Here is a 19,011-nt window from a genome sequence, read left to right as displayed (position 1 = left end):
TAGGTGCCCAGGGGCGGCGCAGTGTGTAGGTGCCCAGGCTGCTCTGCCTTCTTCTCGCTTTACTCCTCCCCGGCCTCTTCCTTTGCCCGCCCTCCAAGTCTCTTGCCTCATCGATAGGTCCGGACTTGGAGGGCGGGCAAAGGCAGAGGCTGGGGAGGAGTAAAGTGAGAAGAAGGCAGAGCAGCCTGGGCACCTACACACTGAACGCCGCCCCTGGGAACTTGCGAGTGCTCATTTGCATATGTATAAAACTTAGTTTTTCCTGCTTGTGCAAGTCTAAAGAAAAGAACAAAGGTACCGTTACAATCCTGTGTAGGTGTGCTACAGAGCCATGTAAGCACTGTATATGGCCATATGGAGGTGACAGACTCCCTTTAAGTCATAATGTCTAGTAGAAATAATAGAGGAATGGCACAACATAGAGCCATAATAGATGCTCCAAAATGGTTACGCTGGGAATACAAGTAGTTAGTAAAACAGACTTCTCAGGAGGTTTTAAAGGGGTTGTCTCATCTAGAACGTTGGTGGCAAATCACTAGGCTATGTCACCAACGTTAGATAGGTGAGGGTCCCATGTGCCCTTCATTCAATTCTATGGGAGCGCCGGAAATAGCTGAGTGGCGTGGTCAGCTATTTTCGCAACTCGCATAGAAATGAATGGAGTGCGCACCGTGCAAGCGCAGCCAATGCTCTATTCATTTCTATGGAACTGCCGAGCCAGCGCTCAACTAATTTCGGCACTCTCATAGAAATGAATGAAGGGCATGTGCAATGTGCTCTCGTTCTCTTTGGGAGCTTTATTCTAGAGATAGGTGTGGTTCCCAGTGGGAGGGGGACCTGCAACTATCTGACATTAGTGGCATATTCTAGTGATATGCCACCGATGTTCTAGGCGAGACAACGCCTGTAAGTTTGAAAGCCATTTAGATGGGTAAAAAAAACAAAAATAAAATACAAGAAAAAATAAAATAAAATGATAGAATATATGAACTCTGCAATGAAAGCTAGAAAACAAAGTAAATGATTGAGATGGCATTGTGAATTACACAATACCTGCTGGGTGACGAGCAGAAAGATATGAAAGCCATGTGGTGGGTCCATCAAATATATAATCCTCAGACAAATAAATATGAAATGTCTTCGATAAGAAGTACAAATGAAGACGCACTGCTCAGACATGGTGCCAGTCAGATACAAAGCGGGTGAAACAAAAGACGAGAGTATATCCACAGTGAAAACAGCATTGGATCCATGCCGATGATCGTGTCCAAAGCGCAAATCATAGAAAAACAAAAAGCAGCATGTAAATGCGATATGTGGACTCATGTCGGGTATGATCCTTGTAGGGGACAAACCACAATCACATTGCTTGGAACCTCCCAGTGCGGAGAAGGTTATGTAATTCTACATCTCAGATACGTTACAATAGTAAGGCAGAATATAAAAAGACAGGGAATGCTCGTGGCAAGGAGTTTAGACACTGGACAGAAAAAAATAAAAAATTACAGTGTATCTTCCAATTCATACATAACGTGACAAATGTCATTGTCATTGGGGGCTAGGAGATGCCTTTGGTTCTATTCCAGGGGTCTCACTTTCCGTGGCTGCCGTCTTTCGGTGACTTCACCTTAGCTGGAGTCCAATTTCCCACTCTCCACGTAGCAGTCTCATGACAAAGGCTTGATTAGATAGAGTTTCTCGCCTTGCTCGCTGGTAAAAATAGGGGCCTTTTTGTAATGTTCTACCAACTCCTCCATGGTGTTAAACTTGCGCTGGCCAATGCAGTACACATTGTCTTTCATCTGAACTTTGAAATGTTTGTTCTTGCCTTGGGCTTTCAGGGACACCGAGAAATCATTTGGCTATTGGGAAAAAGAAAAAAAAGAAAGACAGACAAAAGAATTACAAAATAAAGAAATCAACGAATAAAAAAAAAAACCTATGGAAATTATTTATTTATGAACGTAAAAGGGGTTGTCCCACGAAAAACACATTCTTTCAAACCAGCACCTGGAACTGAATACTTTTGTAATTACATGTAATTCAAAATGTAATTTTTTTTTTCCTGCTCACCAAGATGTTGCACATGCTCAGTTTCATCCTTCAACTGACCCCGAGCTGCCCTAGGGGAGAGCCGAGATACCCCCCCCGAGCTGCCCTAGGGGAGAGCCGAGACACGCCCCCCCGAGCTGCCCTAGGGGAGAGCCGAGACACGCCCCCCCCGCCCCCCCGAGCTGCCCTAGGGGAGAGCCGAGACACGCCCCCCCCCCCCCCCCCCCCCCGAGCTGCCCTAGGGGAGAGCCGAGAAACGCCCCCCCCCCCGAGCTGCCCTAGGGGAGAGCCGAGACACGCCCCCCCCCCGAGCTGCCCTAGGGGAGAGCCGAGACACGCCCCCGCCCCCCCCCCCCCCCGAGCTGCCCTAGGGGAGAGCCGAGACACGCCCCCCCCCCCCCCCAGCTGCCCTAGGGGAGAGCCGAGACACGCCCCCCCCCGAGCTGCCCTAGGGGAGAGCCGAGACACGCCCCCCCCCGAGCTGCCCTAGGGGAGAGCCGAGACATGCCCCCGCCCCCCCCCCCCCGAGCTGCCCTAGGGGAGAGCCGAGACACGCCCCCCCCCCCCCGAGCTGCCCTAGGGGAGAGCCGAGACACGCCCCCCCCCCCCCAGCTGCCCTAGGGGAGAGCCGAGACACGCCCCCCCCCGAGCTGCCCTAGGGGAGAGCCGAGACACGCCCCCCCCCCGAGCTGCCCTAGGGGAGAGCCGAGACATGCCCCCGCCCCCGCCCCCCCCCCCCGAGCTGCCCTAGGGGAGAGCCGAGACACGCCCCCCCCCCCCCGAGCTGCCCTAGGGGAGAGCCGAGACACGCCCCCCCCCCCCCCCCCCGAGCTGCCCTAGGGGAGAGCCGAGACACGCCCCCCCCCCCCCGAGCTGCCCTAGGGGAGAGCCGAGACACGCCCCCCCCCCCCCCCGAGCTGCCCTAGGGGAGAGCCGAGACACGCCCCCCCGAGCTGCCCTAGAAGAGAGCCGAGACACGCCCCCCCCCCCCCGAGCTGCCCTGGGGGAGAGCCGAGACACCCCCCCCCCCCGCGAGCTGCCCTAGGGGAGAGCCGAGACACACCCCCCCCCCCCCCCCGCGAGCTGCCCTAGGGGAGAGCCGAGACACCCCCCCCCCCCCGCGAGCTGCCCTAGGGGAGAGCCGAGACACGCCGCCCCCCCCCCCCCCCCGAGCTGCCCTAGGGGAGAGCCGAGACACGCCCCCCCCCGAGCTGCCCTAAGGGAGAGCAGAGACACGCCCCCCCCCCCCCCCCCCCGAGCTGCCCTAGGGGAGAGCCGAGACACGCCCCCCCCCCCCCCGAGCTGCAGCAGAAAAGAATCTCCCCTTGAGCTTGATATAAATCTAAGAGCAATGAATGGGGAGATCTCTGGATCCATGTGAGGTGGATTTCAAGCTAGAAAGAGATTATCCTGCACTATATGATGTGCGATTTTCATTTTTTACATTAGTCATGGTATAACCCCTTTAAATGGGTCACTTATATAAGTGTATCCCGCCCAACAGATATTGCAGTTATATCAATTTCTCCAAATACCACCGTTTATCAAAGCTGCCTTATTCTAAAAGTTATTAGGCTACTATTACGCCCTGTGACAAATCTGTTGAGTTGCTGTGGGTTATGTCCTTGTAATACAGGACGCACAAGCGTCATTGGTAAAAACAAGGGGTGGTTAGTAAAACATGATCTGCTGAAGTCAGGACATCTCGCTTTCCTAGGGCATGACAGGACAGCAGACACATGACAAACCAGGAAGTTGGATTCAAGCATAGGGGATAAGAGACAACTGCAAATTAGGTAAATTTGAAAATAAAACAATCCAAAAGGAGTAATTGATGAAAATACACTTCATAGAAAAAAGTAGTTTATGGCACAACCCCTTTAATGCTGTAACTACATACAGTATAATAACAAAACTTGGATGTACAAGGAAGTAGGTATGACCATAATATTTCAAGTTAAAGGGGTTGTCTGGATTCAGAGCTGAACCCGGGCAAATCCCCTTCTTCACCCAGGAAGCCCCTCTGAGATGAGCATCAGAGCATGAAATGCGCAGGAAAAGAGCTTTTTCATTAGATCCGGTGACGTACCAGGTCTCTGCTAAGCAGAGGCTTCTGCCTAGCAGTGTTCCCAGTGACATCACCGACACCAACAGGCGGGCTTTAGTGCTTCCCTAGCCTCCGCCTAGCAGTGCGAAAATGGAAACAGAACAGCCCTTGCCCTGCGCAATACAGTATGGAGCATCGGAGCATGAAGCGCAGATACATGACAAACCACGAAGTTGGATTTAAGCATGGGGGATAAGAGAAAACTGCAAATCTTATGTCAGAGGGGCTGCCTCTGTGAAAGGGGACCTCTGAGTTATGCAAGATTTGACCACATACTACGAAAAGGTGACTGGCGTCCATAGTCAAAATTATTTAAAAAGTGTAAGGTGCAAGTGTGCATCAGAACTACCCAATGTGTGTTGCAGATGAGCAAAATAAATCATCTATACTGTTTCTATGCTATACTACTATACTATTTTCGGACCTTATTTTGTACTATGTTTTAAGTTCTATACATCTAGCACCTCTCTGGGTTGAAGTCTGCTAAAGGGTTTTACGCAATTTTTAAGCCCTTCAATGACTAGACAGATTTAAAAAAATGTCATTTTTACAAAGTACTACAATCACACCTGCTAAAAGTAACCAAGAAATACAAAAAGTCATGGGGCTGCATATAAAAAATAAATAAAAAAAATCAACTGAACCCCTCAGTTTGAGTGGTGTGTGGTCTGTCAGTCGCCAATCATCGAACCTGCAATTAACAGCTTGTACCCTACAAATCCCCCCCCCCCCCCCCCCCAAACACACCTTAGTTAGCTTAATGCCCATATTTCATGTCAACCGAAGCAAATAAAAAGACCTTCAGCAGGCGCTGCACATCGAATGGAATTACAAGGTGTAATGCCTGGTAGGGGTTTTTACAAATCAAACAGATTGTACCAAAATCTACACATGGAGGTTCCATTCAATAAGCAGCACCTGCGGAATGTATTTTTCCTTGCTTCAATTGACGTCTTTCATCCGGACTCACTCCATAGGGACTGCTCTGAATATGCTTACTTTGGCATGTCGGGTTGGAACCCAAGGTGAGAGTACTTATACCCTCCCTTCTACTTTTATTCCCATAGGTATTGCTCTATGCGCTGTTTGTGTATTTTTACTAGATTTTTTGGAAGACCTATCTTAGAGTGGTCCTTATTTGGCTCCAAATGGAAAGGCCATGATAGATTTTGCTGCTCTGACCTCGGAGATGGCCTCCTAAGAGTGCCTCAGCGAGGTTCACCTATTACATGGCTGCGAGGCAAGGCTGTCCTCGCACTGGAGTGCACAGCTTAGGTGTGCTTACTGCTTTACTATTCAGACTCCATTGACTTACCGATGACTCACTGTCTCGAATTAGAAAGTCGCCCTCATTCCCTCTCTCGTTGAGTGCCATTTCTGCTTGGTGCCGCGTCACTTTTCCATAATACCACTGGTTGCCAGCAAAACGTCCAGTCACAGAGGGTCCAATGTAATCACATCGTGGTGGTAAAGGCTCATAACCCGAACTGGTCTGCATAATAGTAACGTAGTTCTTTGGCACCAGTCCTACAAGACCATTGCTCTTCCGGCATTTCCACCACTCTGGATCATTTTCTGGCTTCTCAATAACATCCATCATTTCACCCTTCTCAAAATTAAGCTCTTCCTCATTCGACGAGCTAAATGGATACAGGGCTTGAACGACATGTAGTGAGCGACCGTTATTGAGATTGTTGACCACTGCTGCTAATTTTTCAGACAATGTGCCCACTTGGTCACCAGAAGGGCTATCGCTCTCTTCAGTTACGTAGTTTGACGGAAACCATCCTACGCGTCCATTGTAACTTCCACGCCACCATCCATCACTGCACTTCTCCATTACAATCACCTTAGTGCCTTTCACCAAGGACAATTCATCATCCCTCTCTGCGGCGTATGTGAACTTTACGTAAGCTGGCATGTTGAGGTCATACAATCGCTCTGTGTCCGAGAAGCTTTCATCTGCTGTGGAAGAGGAATCTGGCATGTTGGGTTTTCGTTTTACTTTTCCAATACCTAAAAAAAAAAAAAAAAAAAGTCTGATTATTTTCACTTCCCAAATCTACCTGCAGGTTTGGTCCATTGCTTATAAAGCAAAACATCGAGAATACATGATGCAAGAACATTCATTTTGAATACTTTGTAGCAAATGCAACCTCAAGTACGGTATGAAAATAATACCGCCAGCATACTGGTTGTCAGTGCATAGGAACTCTACTATCCAAGGAGAGGGCAACTGATCATTTGTGGGTGGTCCACCACTTTCAAAACATAAAAGGAATACAAATACCACACTACTACAAAACACTGTGGATAATGAACACTATGAGTGCCAATCACTGGTAAGTAAGAGAAAGCAATATTAAAACCTCCCAAAATAAGTTCTCTTCTTCACTGATCCCTCAAAACGTTAAATCACTGAGAAAATGTTTCATATCTCAAACTTTGCAAATTGATGGTTCCTTCACTACGAGCCATACAAGCTAAGGTTTCCTGCATAGCAATGAACAATGACAAAAAGGTCTTCGATATATTTCCTGGGAGGCATTCATTTTACCTCCCTCTCCCACCATTACAACATGCGAACAATAGGTTTAGGAAAAGGTGTGGGGCTTGGACAGCATTGTCTTTGGCCGGGAGCCAGGTTTCTGTAATACTGACCAAGCACTGCCAAACCAGTCCCCCTTTTAGATAGATACTAACCCTCTTTGTGAACTGCAAGGTGCCAGCAAAACACAATGGCTCGGCCACCCCTCCCAATGCACCCAAAAGACGTGCACTCAAAGAAGCCAGCATGTTAAGTTCAGTGGGTAAGTGGTGTCTGGCAGCAACATCTCCCACAGGAACATAGTCATCAACCTCAGCTTTGTGCACTGAGCACATGGGGGCATATTTATCAAGACGGGCATTTTAGATGCGAGGTCATATAGCGGCTTCAAGACGGCCGGCGCCACGCCTCCTTTTTTTAGGCCTGGCGTGAGCGGGGAAGAAGTCACAGATTCTGCCGCAACATAACGTCCGACAGAATCTGCGCCAGATGTATGCCACAAAAGTGCCGTATATAGGTTTGTAAATGATCCCCATAGTCTTCCCCCACTGCTCTGAGTGATGGCTCTAGAAGTCGTATGACTGGATCATTCAGATCAGAGGGAAGGAGATAAAATAGAAAAATGTTCAGAACCGAGGGTAATAAACACAAACTAAACATCTCTGGGGCAGTTGTGGCACCAGGCAGATTACAAGCTGGATTTACTGGACATGCAACCCATAACCTATACAGTGCTGTCCGCAGTTCTGTGGGGTCAAAACTGCTGACAGACTCCTTATAAATACTCCAGGCAAAACTGATACAATGGTCTTCATAGACAATAGGAGAGAAGTAGTAAAACTTGCTCAACTTGCACTCATTTTTTCTGGACCATTTAGGAAATTAAACCAGTGACTTTGCATTTCGATGCATCTACCCCACTGTACTGTAAGGGCCGTAAGCCTTCCAGCTAGCTTCACACCGTTGGTTACTTAACCACTTCAGCCCCGCTAGGTGAAACCCCCTTCATGACCAGAGCACTTTTTACACTTCGGCACTACACTCCTTTCACCGTTTATTGCTCGGTCATGCAACTTACCACCCAAATGAATTTTACCTCCTTTTCTTCTCACTAATGGAGCTTTCATTTGGTGGTATTTCATTGCTGCTGGCATTTTTACTTTTTTTGTTATTAATCAAAATGTAACGATTTTTTTGCAAAAAAATGACATTTTTCACTTTCAGCTGTAAAATTTTGCAAAAAAAAACGACATCCATATATAAATTTTTCGCCAAATTTATTGTTCTACATGTCTTTGATAAAAAAAAAAAATGTTTGGGCAAAAAAAAATAATGGTTTGGGTAAAAGTTATAGCATTTACAAACTATGATACAAAAATGTGAATTTCCGCTTTTTGAAACAGCTCTGACTTTCTGAGCACCTGTCATGATTCCTGAGGTTCTACAATGCCCAAACAGTAGAAAACCCCCACAAATGACCCCATTTCGGAAAGTAGACACCCTAAGGTATTCGCTGATGGGCATAGTGAGTTCATAGAACTTTTTATTTTTTGTCACAAGTTAGCGGAAAATGATGATGATTTTTTTATTTTTATTTTTTCTTACAAAGTCTCATATTCCACTAACTTGCGACAAAAAATAAAAAATTCTAGGAACTCACCATGCCCCTCACAGAATACTTTGGGGTGTCTTCTTTCCAAAATGGGGTCACTTGTGGGGTAGTTATACTGCCCTGGCAATTTAGGGGCCCAAATGTGTGAGAAGAACTTTGCAATCAAAATGTGTAAAAAATGACCGGTGAAATCCAAAAGGTGCACTTTGGAATATGTGCCCCTTTGCCCACCTTGGCAGCAAAAAAGTGTCACACATCTGGTATTGCCGTACTCAGGAGAAGTTGGGGAATGTGTTTTGGGGTGTCATTTTACATATACCTATGCTGGGTGAGAAAAATATCTTGGTCAAATGCGAACTTTGTATAAAAAAATGGGAAAAGTTGTCTTTTGCCAAGATATTTCTCTCACCCAGCATGGGTATATGTAAAATGACACCCCAAAACACATTCCCCAACTTCTCCTGAGTACGGCGATACCAGATGTGTCACACTTTTTTGCTGCCAAGGTGGGCAAAGGGGCACATATTCCAAAGTGCACCTTTCGGATTTTGCAGGCCATTTTTTTTTTTTTACACATTTTGATTGCAAGGTACTTCTTACACATTTGGGCCCCTAAATTGCCAGGGCAGTATAACTACGCCACAAGTGACCCCATTTTGGAAAGAAGACACCCCAAGGTATTCCGTGAGGGGCACTGCGAGTTCCTAGAATTTTTTTTTTTTTTGTCACAAGTTAGCGGAAAATGATGATTTTTTTTTCTTCTCTTTTTTCCTTACAAAGTCTCATATTCCACTAACTTGCGACAAAAAATAAAAAAAATTCTAGGAACTCGCCATGCCCCTCACGGAATACCTTGGGGTGTCTTCTTTCCAAAATGGGGTCACTTGTGGCGTAGTTATACTGCCCTGGCAATTTAGGGGCCCAAATGTGTGAGAAGTACTTTGCAATCAAAATGTGTAAAAAATGGCCTGCGAAATCCGAAAGGTGCACTTTGGAATATGTGCCCCTTTGCCCACCTTGTCTGCAAAAAAGTGTCACACATGTGGTATCGCCGTACTCAGAAGAAGTAGGGCAATGTGTTTTGGGGTGTCTTTTTACATATACCCATGCTGGGTGAGAGAAATATCTTGGCAAAAGACAACTTTTCCAATTTTTTTATACAAAGTTGGCATTTGATCAAGATATTTTTCTCACCCAGCATGGGTATATGTAAAATGACACCCCAAAACACATTCCCCAACTTCTCCTGAGTACAGCGATACCAGATGTGTGACACTTTATTGCAGCCTAGATGCGCAAAGGGGCCCAAATTCCTTTTAGGAGGGCATTTTTAGACATTTGGATCCCAGACTTCTTCTCATGCTTTAGGGCCCCTAAAAAGCCAGGGCAGTATAAATACCCCACATGTGACCCCACTTTGGAAAGAAGACGCCCCAAGGTATCCAATGAGGGGCCTGGCAAGTTCATAGAAATATTTTTTTTTTGCATTCTCACAAAGTCTCACTTTCCGCTAACTTAGGACAAAAATTTAAATCTTTCATGGACTCAATATGCCCCTCAGCAAATACCTTGGGGTGTCTTCTTTCCAAAATGGGGTCAGTTGTGGGGTGTTTGTACTGCCCTGGCATTTGAGGGTCTCCGCAATTATTACATGTATGGCCAGCATTAGGAGTTTCTGCTATTCTCCTTATATTGAGCATACAGGTAATGAGATTTTTTTTTCCGTTCAGCCTCTGGGCTGAAAGAAAAAAATGAACGGCACAGATTTCTTCATTCGCATCGATCAATGTGGATGAAAAAATCTCTGCCAAAAAAAAAAAAAAATGGAGGGGAAAGGAGTCTGCCAGGACATAGGAGCTCCGCCCTACATCCATACCCACTTAGCTCGTATGCCCTGGCAAACCAGATTTCTCCATTCACATCAATCGATGTGGATGAATAAATCATTGCCGGGATTTTTTTTTTTTATATATATATATATATATATATATATATATATATATATATATATATATATATATATATATATATATATATATATATATATACATACATATATACATACAAAGTGTTTGCCAAAGCATAGGAACGCTGCCTCCTCCTCAGCTCGTATGCCTCGGCAAACATATCTGTTACTGCAGAGGAGAAAATCCCGTCTTGCAGCGCCGCATACACCGACTTGCGTGTAATCTGACAGCAGCGCAATGCTTCTGTCAGAATGCACATCGGTGCTGCAGCTGGTCGATCGGTTGGTCCACCTGGAAGGTAAAAAAAGAAAAAAAAAAAAAGAAAAAACCAGGCCGCAACGCAATAATTTTATTAACTTTGCAACAGAACATATAAACTTTAACTTTTTTAACTGAACATTAACGTGTTTGCTTACTGGTGTGTTTTTTTTTTGTTTTTTGTTTTTTTACCTTTATAGAACAAACCTCTCCTTCCCCATGGGTCAATGTGCAAAGCGCAAATCGCCCAAAGATGTGAAAGGAGACGTTTGCAGCAGCAGTGAGTGAATGGGCCCTAATAACCCTGTGTGCCTGTCCTGGTGAGATGATCCCTATGCTAATAGTGTACCTGTGAGTGGTACTTCCGGAAACACTCTCCAAAGCATAGGGCAGGGTGGTCCGGACAGTCAGGACAAATAGCGGGTGTCACGCCTTATTCCACTCCTGCTACAGACACTACATCTTTGTCGGGGTGACTGTTGGGTTGAGGTACCAGGAACGACATTGGGGAAATGTCGCTCGTGTAGACGGCTAACTACACTGGTGGTTGGGGCCACGGAACCTCCTGGATACAGGAGGTTCTCGATGATCTCTTCCTGAAATTTGAGGAAGGATCCAGTTCTCCCAGCCTTACTGTAGAGAACAAAACTATTGTACAGAGCCAATTGAATTAAATATACAGACACCTTCTTATACCAGCGTCTGGTTCTGCGGGAAACTAAATACGGAGACAACATCTGGTCATTGAAGTCCACCCCTCCCATGTGGAGGTTATAGTCGTGGACTGAGAGGGGCTTTTCAATGACACGGGTTGCTCGCTCAATTTGTATTGTTGTGTCTGCGTGAATGGAGGAGAGCATGTAAACGTCACGCTTGTCTCTCCATTTCACCGCGAGCAGTTCTTCGTTACACAGTGCGGCCCTCTGCCCCCTTGCAAGACGGGTGGTAACGAGCCGTTGGGGGAAGCCCGCGCGACTAGTTCGCGCGGTACCACAGGCGCCAATCCGTTCTAGAAACAAATGCCTAAAGAGGGCCACACTTGTGTAAAAATTGTCCACGTAAAGATGGTACCCCTTGCCGAATAAGGGTGACACCAAGTCCCAAACTGTCTTCCCACTGCTCCCCAGGTAGTCAGGGCAACCGACCGGCTCCAGGGTCTGATCTTTTCCCTCATAGACCCGAAATTTGTGGGTATAGCCTGTGGCCCTTTCACAGAGCTTATACAATTTGACCCCATACCGGGCGCGCTTGCTTGGGATGTATTGTTTGAAGCCAAGGCGCCCGGTAAAATGTATCAGGGACTCGTCTATGCAGATGTTTTGCTCTGGGGTATAAATATCTGCAAATTTCTGGTTGAAATGGTCTATGAGGGGCCGAATTTTGTGGAGCCGGTCAAAAGCAGGGTGGCCCCTGGGACGGGAGGCGGTGTTGTCACTAAAGTGCAGGAACCGCAGGATGGCCTCAAAACGTGCCCTGGACATGGCAGCAGAGAACATGGGCATGTGATGAATCGGGTTCGTGGACCAATATGACCGCAATTCATGCTTTTTTGTCAGGCCCATGTTGAGGAGGAGGCCCAGAAAAGTTTTTAGTTCGGAAACTTGGACTGGTTTCCACCGGAAAGGCTGGGCATAAAAGCTTCCCGGGTTAGCGGTGATAAAATTGTGTGGCATACCTGTTTGTTTCGGCCACAACTATGTCTAAAAGCTCCGCAGTCAAGAACAGCTCAAAAAATCCCAGGGCCGAACCGATCTGAGCTGTCTCAACCCGAAATCCAGACTGGGCAGTGAAAGGGAAAACTACAGGTGCGGCTGAAGTTGGGGACTGCCAATCAGGGTTTGCCAGCACCTCTGGGATTCTAGGGGCTCTACGGGCACATCTTTGCGGTGGCTGCGACGGGGTCACTGCTGCACGTGCCACCGTACCAGCTTCAACTGCCCTTCTGGTGCTCGCTACTTCACCAGGTTGTACGGCAGTGCTGGTACTAGGTCCAGGGAGGGCTGGGCTGCTGGTGTATGCCTCACCACGTAATCCGACAGCACCAGCCCCACTCTGCTGCTCTTGAAGCGGATCCTGCGGTCTAGCGACACGGGGCCGGGTACGCCTGGTGCTATCAGGGACCTCAGCCTCCTCGTCCGAACTTTGGGTCAGAGAGCCACTGCTTTCTACAGGTTCGTATTCTGACCCGCTGGATTCATCAGATGAGGGTTCCCACTCCTCATCCGACTGGGTCAGAAGCCTGTAGGCCTCTTCAGAGGAATACCCCCTGTTAGACATGTGGGCAACTAAATTTAGGGGTATTCCCTGAGACTACCCAAGAAAAAAAAAGCAAGCCTGTCTTACAAAGGGGAGGCTAGCGAAGTACCGGAGGCCGCTGCGGTTGATAAAAAATATCAAAACTGATTTTTTTTATCGCCGCAGTGCGTGTAAAGTGAATGTGCAGTGATCAAAAAAAAAATTTTTTTGTCACTGCGGTGGGGCGGGTGTGGGCGAACGCACGTGTGGGCGACCGATCAGGCCTGATCGGGCAAACACTGCGTTTTGGGTGGAGGGCGAACTAAAGTGACACTAGTACTATTATAGATCTGACCGTGATCAGTTTTGATCACTTCCAGATACTATAAAAGTACAAATGCTGATTAGCGATACGCTAATCAGCGAATAACGGACTGCGGTGCGGTGGGCTGGGCGCTAACTGATCGCTAACTACCTAACCAAGGGACCTAAACTATACCTAAAACCTAACGGTCAATAACAGTGAAAAAAAAAAAGTGACAGTTTGCACTGATCACTTTTTTCTTTTCACTTGTGATTGACAGGGGTGATCAAAGGGGTGATCAAAGGGTTAATTGGGGTTCAGGGGGGTGATCAGGGGCTATAGTGTGGTGTTTGGTGTACTCACTGTGAAGCCTGCTCCTCTGCTGGATCCAACCGACGAAAAGAACCAGCAGAGGAGCAGGCAGCCATATATCAGATCATATTTACTAATATGATCTGATATCTGGCACTTTGATTGGATTTTTTAAAAATCAGCAACCTGCCAGCCACGATCATTGGCTGGCAGGTTGCTGACGAAATACTGCTGTGCGAAATGCCGGCGCGAACTGCGCATGCGCGCGCGCATATTCGCGTCATCTCGCGGTATATGCGTGACTGTGCGCAGCGCTGCCACCTCCGGACCGCACATCTGCGTTAGGCGGTCCGGAGGTGGTTAAAGGGGTTGTCCCATGAAAAATATTCAGCAGTTTTCAAACCAGCAGCTGGATGTGAATACTTTTGTAATTACAATGAACTCTATCTGAATAGCGCCACCTGCTGTTTGCTCTTTTTCTAATTTCTCTGTCCTGTTCACCGACCTGGAAGTACATGCTCAGTTCCATCCTTCCACGGCCACCAGCTGCAGCAGAAAGGACACACATCCCAAGCTGCCAACTCCAAATAAATCTAGCAGATTCATTGGCGCAGTGAAGGGGGAGATCTCTGGATCTTTGTCAGCTACAGCGCTGGTTTTAGCTTTGCTAGAAAAAGACCGTCATGTACTATATGATGTTCGATTTTCATTTTTTACATTAATGGGGTATTCCCATCACATACAATGGGGGCATATCGTTAGGATATGCCCCCATTCTCTGATAGGTGCGAGTCCCACCTCTGCGACCCACACCTACAAGGAGAACGGACCGGGGAGAGATGTGGCTGGAGGACCCCAGGTTTCCCGAGTTCCGTCCACCACCAAGCGCTGCTCTCATACAAGTGAAGGGGAGCGCACCGCGCACGCTCGGCCCCTGCTCCTGTTTGTTTCTATGGGGCAGGTGGAAATAGCCGAGCCAGCACTCTGCTATTTTCGGCGGCCACATTGAAATGAATGCAGGGCTGCTGCGCATGCGCAGTGCGCCCTCCATGAATTTCTGTGCTCTGTTGTCGTTGTAGGTGCGGGTCCCAGAGGTGGGACCCGCACCTATCAGACAATGGGGGCATATCCAAGCAATATGCCCCCATTGTATGTGATAGCAAAACCCCTTTAAGCATGGAATAAGCCCTTCAACACTTTGGCCTAGGAATTTATGGGCCAGTGTGCACACTACATGAAGTACTAAGTTGCCTCATGCTGGACCCTTCCACTCCTGAAAGGGGTCAGCATGTTGGCAGATATATAGTCCAGGACTTGTAACTGCAGGTAGCTTACTAGAAATGCCAATCGTAGACAGTATGGTTGAGGGAACCTCCTGGCCGCTCCCTGGTTTGTGTTGACAGGACTCTCTATAGTGGTCTTCATGTTGGTAATCGCACACTAGAGATCCTGCCTCCGTGTTTTTGAAGCCGGATGCTTTTCAGCTGTTTAACATTTGGCTGCTGGAATCATTTCAGACATTCCATCCTGAGACTTTAATGTCTTCTTCCTGTTGTGCACAGTGACATCCTGCTCCAATGCTCTAAAAAAGGACCTTCTGAATGATGCCGCTGATCGAGATTTACAACAGAGCTCATTTACAGATACTGTGAAATACTAACCAGTGGAATTAAAATCTTACGCTTTTCTTATTCACATGATTTTCATCACAATTCCTTAAAGGGTTTCGGTCATCAGAAAAATGGGTATTAACCTGGCTGACATTAGCGGTGTGCTAATGTCAGCTGAACATATTTTAGTCCCATGTCACTATGTGCTGCTGTTATTTAGAAAAATTAGCTTTTATAATATGCAAATGAGCCTCTAGGAGCGGGGGGCGGGGGGTTGTACCTGCTCCTAGAGGCTCCGTTTGCTTACCTCTTTCCACGCCTTCTACACTTCATTGACAGGGCCAGGCCAGCAATGGTCTCCTGTCTGCGGGGAAATCACTTGCCTGCGCCGTCCCGTTCAGTATTTGGCGCAGCAGCAGTGAGGGAAGGACGTTCGCTGGCAGCCGGCTTCCTAACTGCGACATTCAGCACAGGCGCAGTGAGGAAGCCGGCTGTCGGCGAACGTCCTTCCCTCACTGCACCGAATACTTAACGGGCTGAAGCGATCAATTGAATCGAGTAATTGGACAAGAGGAAAAAAAATATATATAAAACTATGCACATTTTTTGCATCAAGTATTCGTTTGTGTCATGTGACCACGGTGTCAGGTCATAGTGCAGGTAAGCGCGCACTATAACCAGACGCTGTGTGACATCAGGATCCAGTACAGCGCGAGAAGAAGAGGAAGAAGCTGTGGAGCGGCACCCCTACAGGAAAGGTAAGTATTTTATTTCACTGGCGCTGGGGACATGGCACTGAAGGGGGACAGCCGGAAATGGATGGCATGCAGGGGCAGATGGCACCGGGGGACACAGAGGGGCTGATCTGATAGCATCAAGGGACACAGAACTGATGGCACTGGGGTGGGGGTGGGGGGGCTGATGGCACTGGGGGAACTGATGCACTTGGTCTGATCACACAGGGGGGAACAAAGGGTGTTGGGGGCTGGTGGCAGGGGGTCTGATGAGTTTTTATAAAAGGAAAACAGTCTTAATAAAAAAATTTATTATTCGATTAATCGTAAAAAAAAAAATTGATGGAATACTCGATTACTGAAATACTAGTTTACTGCAGCCCTAGCATGAACGCACTGAGCACAGGATTTGACATGCATGATATATGACTTATCAAGGGTCAGCCTTAGTGCGCTACACTAACACCACTGCCAAACTGTCAGCCCAATGGCTAAAGGATTGAGGCCTGCAGAAAACAGCTCTGTTTGGGAGCCTCAGGCTGGTGTAAGACTTAGCTTTTTGTGGTAGTTTTTGTGGCAATTTATGATGCAGTTGCTTTTGAGCCAAAGCCAAAAGCAGGTTGGGAGGGCTGAGAGATATAAAAGGAAACACTTTTGGCTTGGACTCAAAAAAACTGCGTAAAAAGCTGTATGTGACAACTTCTAAGAGGCTGTTCACACTGAGTTGTTTTACATAAAAAAATAAAAATAAACTGCAGGCGGCCACAAGGAAGACGGCTCTCACTGTTTTGAATAAGAGGTCTTGCTGCAGTTCATGCGACCACAGATTTTTGCCACAACATTGCCAAGAACATATCCTTTCTTGGCGAGTGTACAGCCATGAAATGCGGCTTCCTATTAAAAACAATGGGAGGTGGTTTCCGCGCAGCTACCCGTTGGTTTATGGCATGTAATCAGCGCCAAATTCAGCCGTCAAAAACTGTGTGAACAGCCCCTAAGGTGTGTGTGTATGTATGTATATATATATATATATATATATATATATATATATATTTATTTATTTTTTTAACCGTGGGTGGAGGCTGTTAGTACATGATGGGAGTTGTAGTTTTCCCAACAGCTCGGCTGCCACAGGTTTGTACACTTTGGTCATTAATGTAAGATGCACTGTAGCAAAATAAAAGCTGTGCTGTGATTGGCTGATGTGGCAAAATGCTGGGATGATCACCTCCTATGGGCAACAAGTAGTTTGCCTTTAAGACAGCACATGCAGGGAGATGAGGGGCAGACTGAAATGCAGGGGAATGAGAGGTAGAATGAGAACCAGTGCCTCAGCAGTAACGGTTACACGAATGTATAAAATGCATGTCGGCAACAAACAGTACATGCAGGGAGATGAAAGCCAGAATGAGGGGAGATGTAAGATCCAAAAGATTCTATGTAAAGGGGCACTCCCAAAAGAGGTACAAAGAGGTTTCCTCACATGAGGCAGTAACAGGTATTGCAAAGTTTGCAAGCAAGACCTAAGTGTTAGGGCAGCCATAAGCATTCAATAGCTGCTGGCTGAATGATAAGCTCTCTCTCCTAACTTCTTCCCAGCAACCCCATACACATACATGTCTGGCCAAATGTGTATGTGTATTCAATGGGGAGAGGGGAGAAAGCCGCTGCCAGAGACTTCTCATCTCCCAGGAGAACAGATGCATCAGGCGAAAATATTCATTTCACCCAATCCTCATCTCCCTCAATACATTAAACTGTGGCTGAACCCACCAAGAACGGTGAGTTCAGCCAACAAAACACTAAGGAGTATGGGGGCCTTTAAAGAAAAAAACATTTTTTGTAAAAAATATTTCAAAATATTGTGGATGTCATCTTTACCTGTGTAATTTCTAGGTAAGAAATAGCAAATCTATGAATAGAAAATATTTCTATAGATGTACAGTACAGACCAAAAGTTTGGACACACCTTCTCATTCAAAGAGTTTTCTTTATTTTCATGACTATGACAATTGTAGATTCACACTGAAGGCATCAAAACTATGAATTAACACATGTGGAATTATATACATAACAAAAAAGTGTTTAACAACTGAAAATATGTCATATTCTAGGTTCTTCAAAGTAGCCACCTTTTGCTTTGATTACTGCTTTGCACACTCTTGGCATTCTCTTGATGAGCTTCAAGAGGTAGTCACCTGAAATGGTTTTCACTTCACAGGTGTGCCCTGTCAGGTTTAATAAGTGGAATTTCTTGCCTTATAAATGGGGTTGGGACCATCAGTTGCGTTGTGGAGAAGTCAGGTGGATACACAGCTGATAGTCCTACTGAATAGACTGTTAGAATTTGTATTATGGCAAGAAAAAAGCAGCTAAGTAAAGAAAAAACTAGTGGCCATCATTACTTTAAGAAATGAAAGTCAGTCAGTCCAAAAAATTGGGGACACTTTCAAAGTGCCCCCAAGTGCAGTCACAAAAACTATCAAGCGCTACAAAGAAACTGGCTCACATGCGGTCCCGCCCCAGGAAAGGAAGACCAAGAGTCACCTCTGCTGCGGAGGATAAGTTCATCCGAGTCACCAGCCTCAGAAATCGCAGGTTAACAGCAGCTCAGATTAGAGACCAGGTCAATGCCACACAGAGTTCTAGCAGCAGACACATCTCTAGAACAACTGTTACGAGGAGACTGTGTGAATCAGGCCTTCATGGTAGAATATCTGCTAGGAAACCACTGCTCAGGACAGGCAACAAGCAGAAGAGACTTGTTTGGGCTAAAGAACACAAGGAATGGACATTAGACCAGTGGAAATCTGTGCTTTGGTCTGATGAGTCCAAATTTTAGATCTTTGGTTCGAACCACCGTGTCTTTGTGCGACGCAGAAAAGGTGAACTGATGGACTCTACATGCCTGGTTCCCACCGTGAAGCATGGAGGAGGAGGTGTGATGGTGCTTTGCTGGTGACACTGTTGGGGATTTATTCAAAATTGAAGGCATACTGAACCAGCATGGCTACCACAGCATCTTGCAGTGGCATGCTATTCCATCCGGTTTGTGTTTAGTTGGACCACCATTTATTTTTCAACAGGACAATGACCCCAAACACACCTCCAGGCTGTGTAAGGGCTATTTGACCATGAAGGAGAGTGATGGGGTGCTGCGCCAGATGACCTGGCCTCCACAGTCACCGCACCTGAACCCAATTGAGATGGTTTGGAGTGAGCTGAACCGCAGAGTGAAGGCAAAAGGGCCAACAAGTGCCAAGGCATCTCTG

General features: G+C 46.8%; 1 protein-coding gene across 2 annotated transcripts in view; it reads right to left on the bottom strand.

Annotated features, from left to right (window-relative positions):
- Positions 1 to 354: 354 nt before the first annotated feature.
- The window catches only part of NCK1 (NCK adaptor protein 1), a 106,207-nt gene continuing 87,550 nt past the window's right edge, over positions 355 to 19,011 (bottom strand). For both annotated transcript variants that reach the window (XM_044289701.1, XM_044289702.1), the window contains 2 exons: positions 5,475 to 6,175; positions 355 to 1,862 (listed from right to left, as the gene is read on the bottom strand). In XM_044289701.1, the coding sequence (XP_044145636.1) occupies positions 1,668 to 1,862; positions 5,475 to 6,175 (896 nt within the window). In that variant the 3' untranslated portion in view covers positions 355 to 1,667. The remainder of the gene's footprint in view (positions 1,863 to 5,474; positions 6,176 to 19,011) is intronic.

The sequence above is a fragment of the Bufo gargarizans genome, chromosome 4, assembly GCF_014858855.1.
Source record: "Bufo gargarizans isolate SCDJY-AF-19 chromosome 4, ASM1485885v1, whole genome shotgun sequence".
Lineage (NCBI taxonomy): Eukaryota > Metazoa > Chordata > Amphibia > Anura > Bufonidae > Bufo > Bufo gargarizans.
This window is presented reverse-complemented; position numbering and strand designations above follow the sequence as displayed.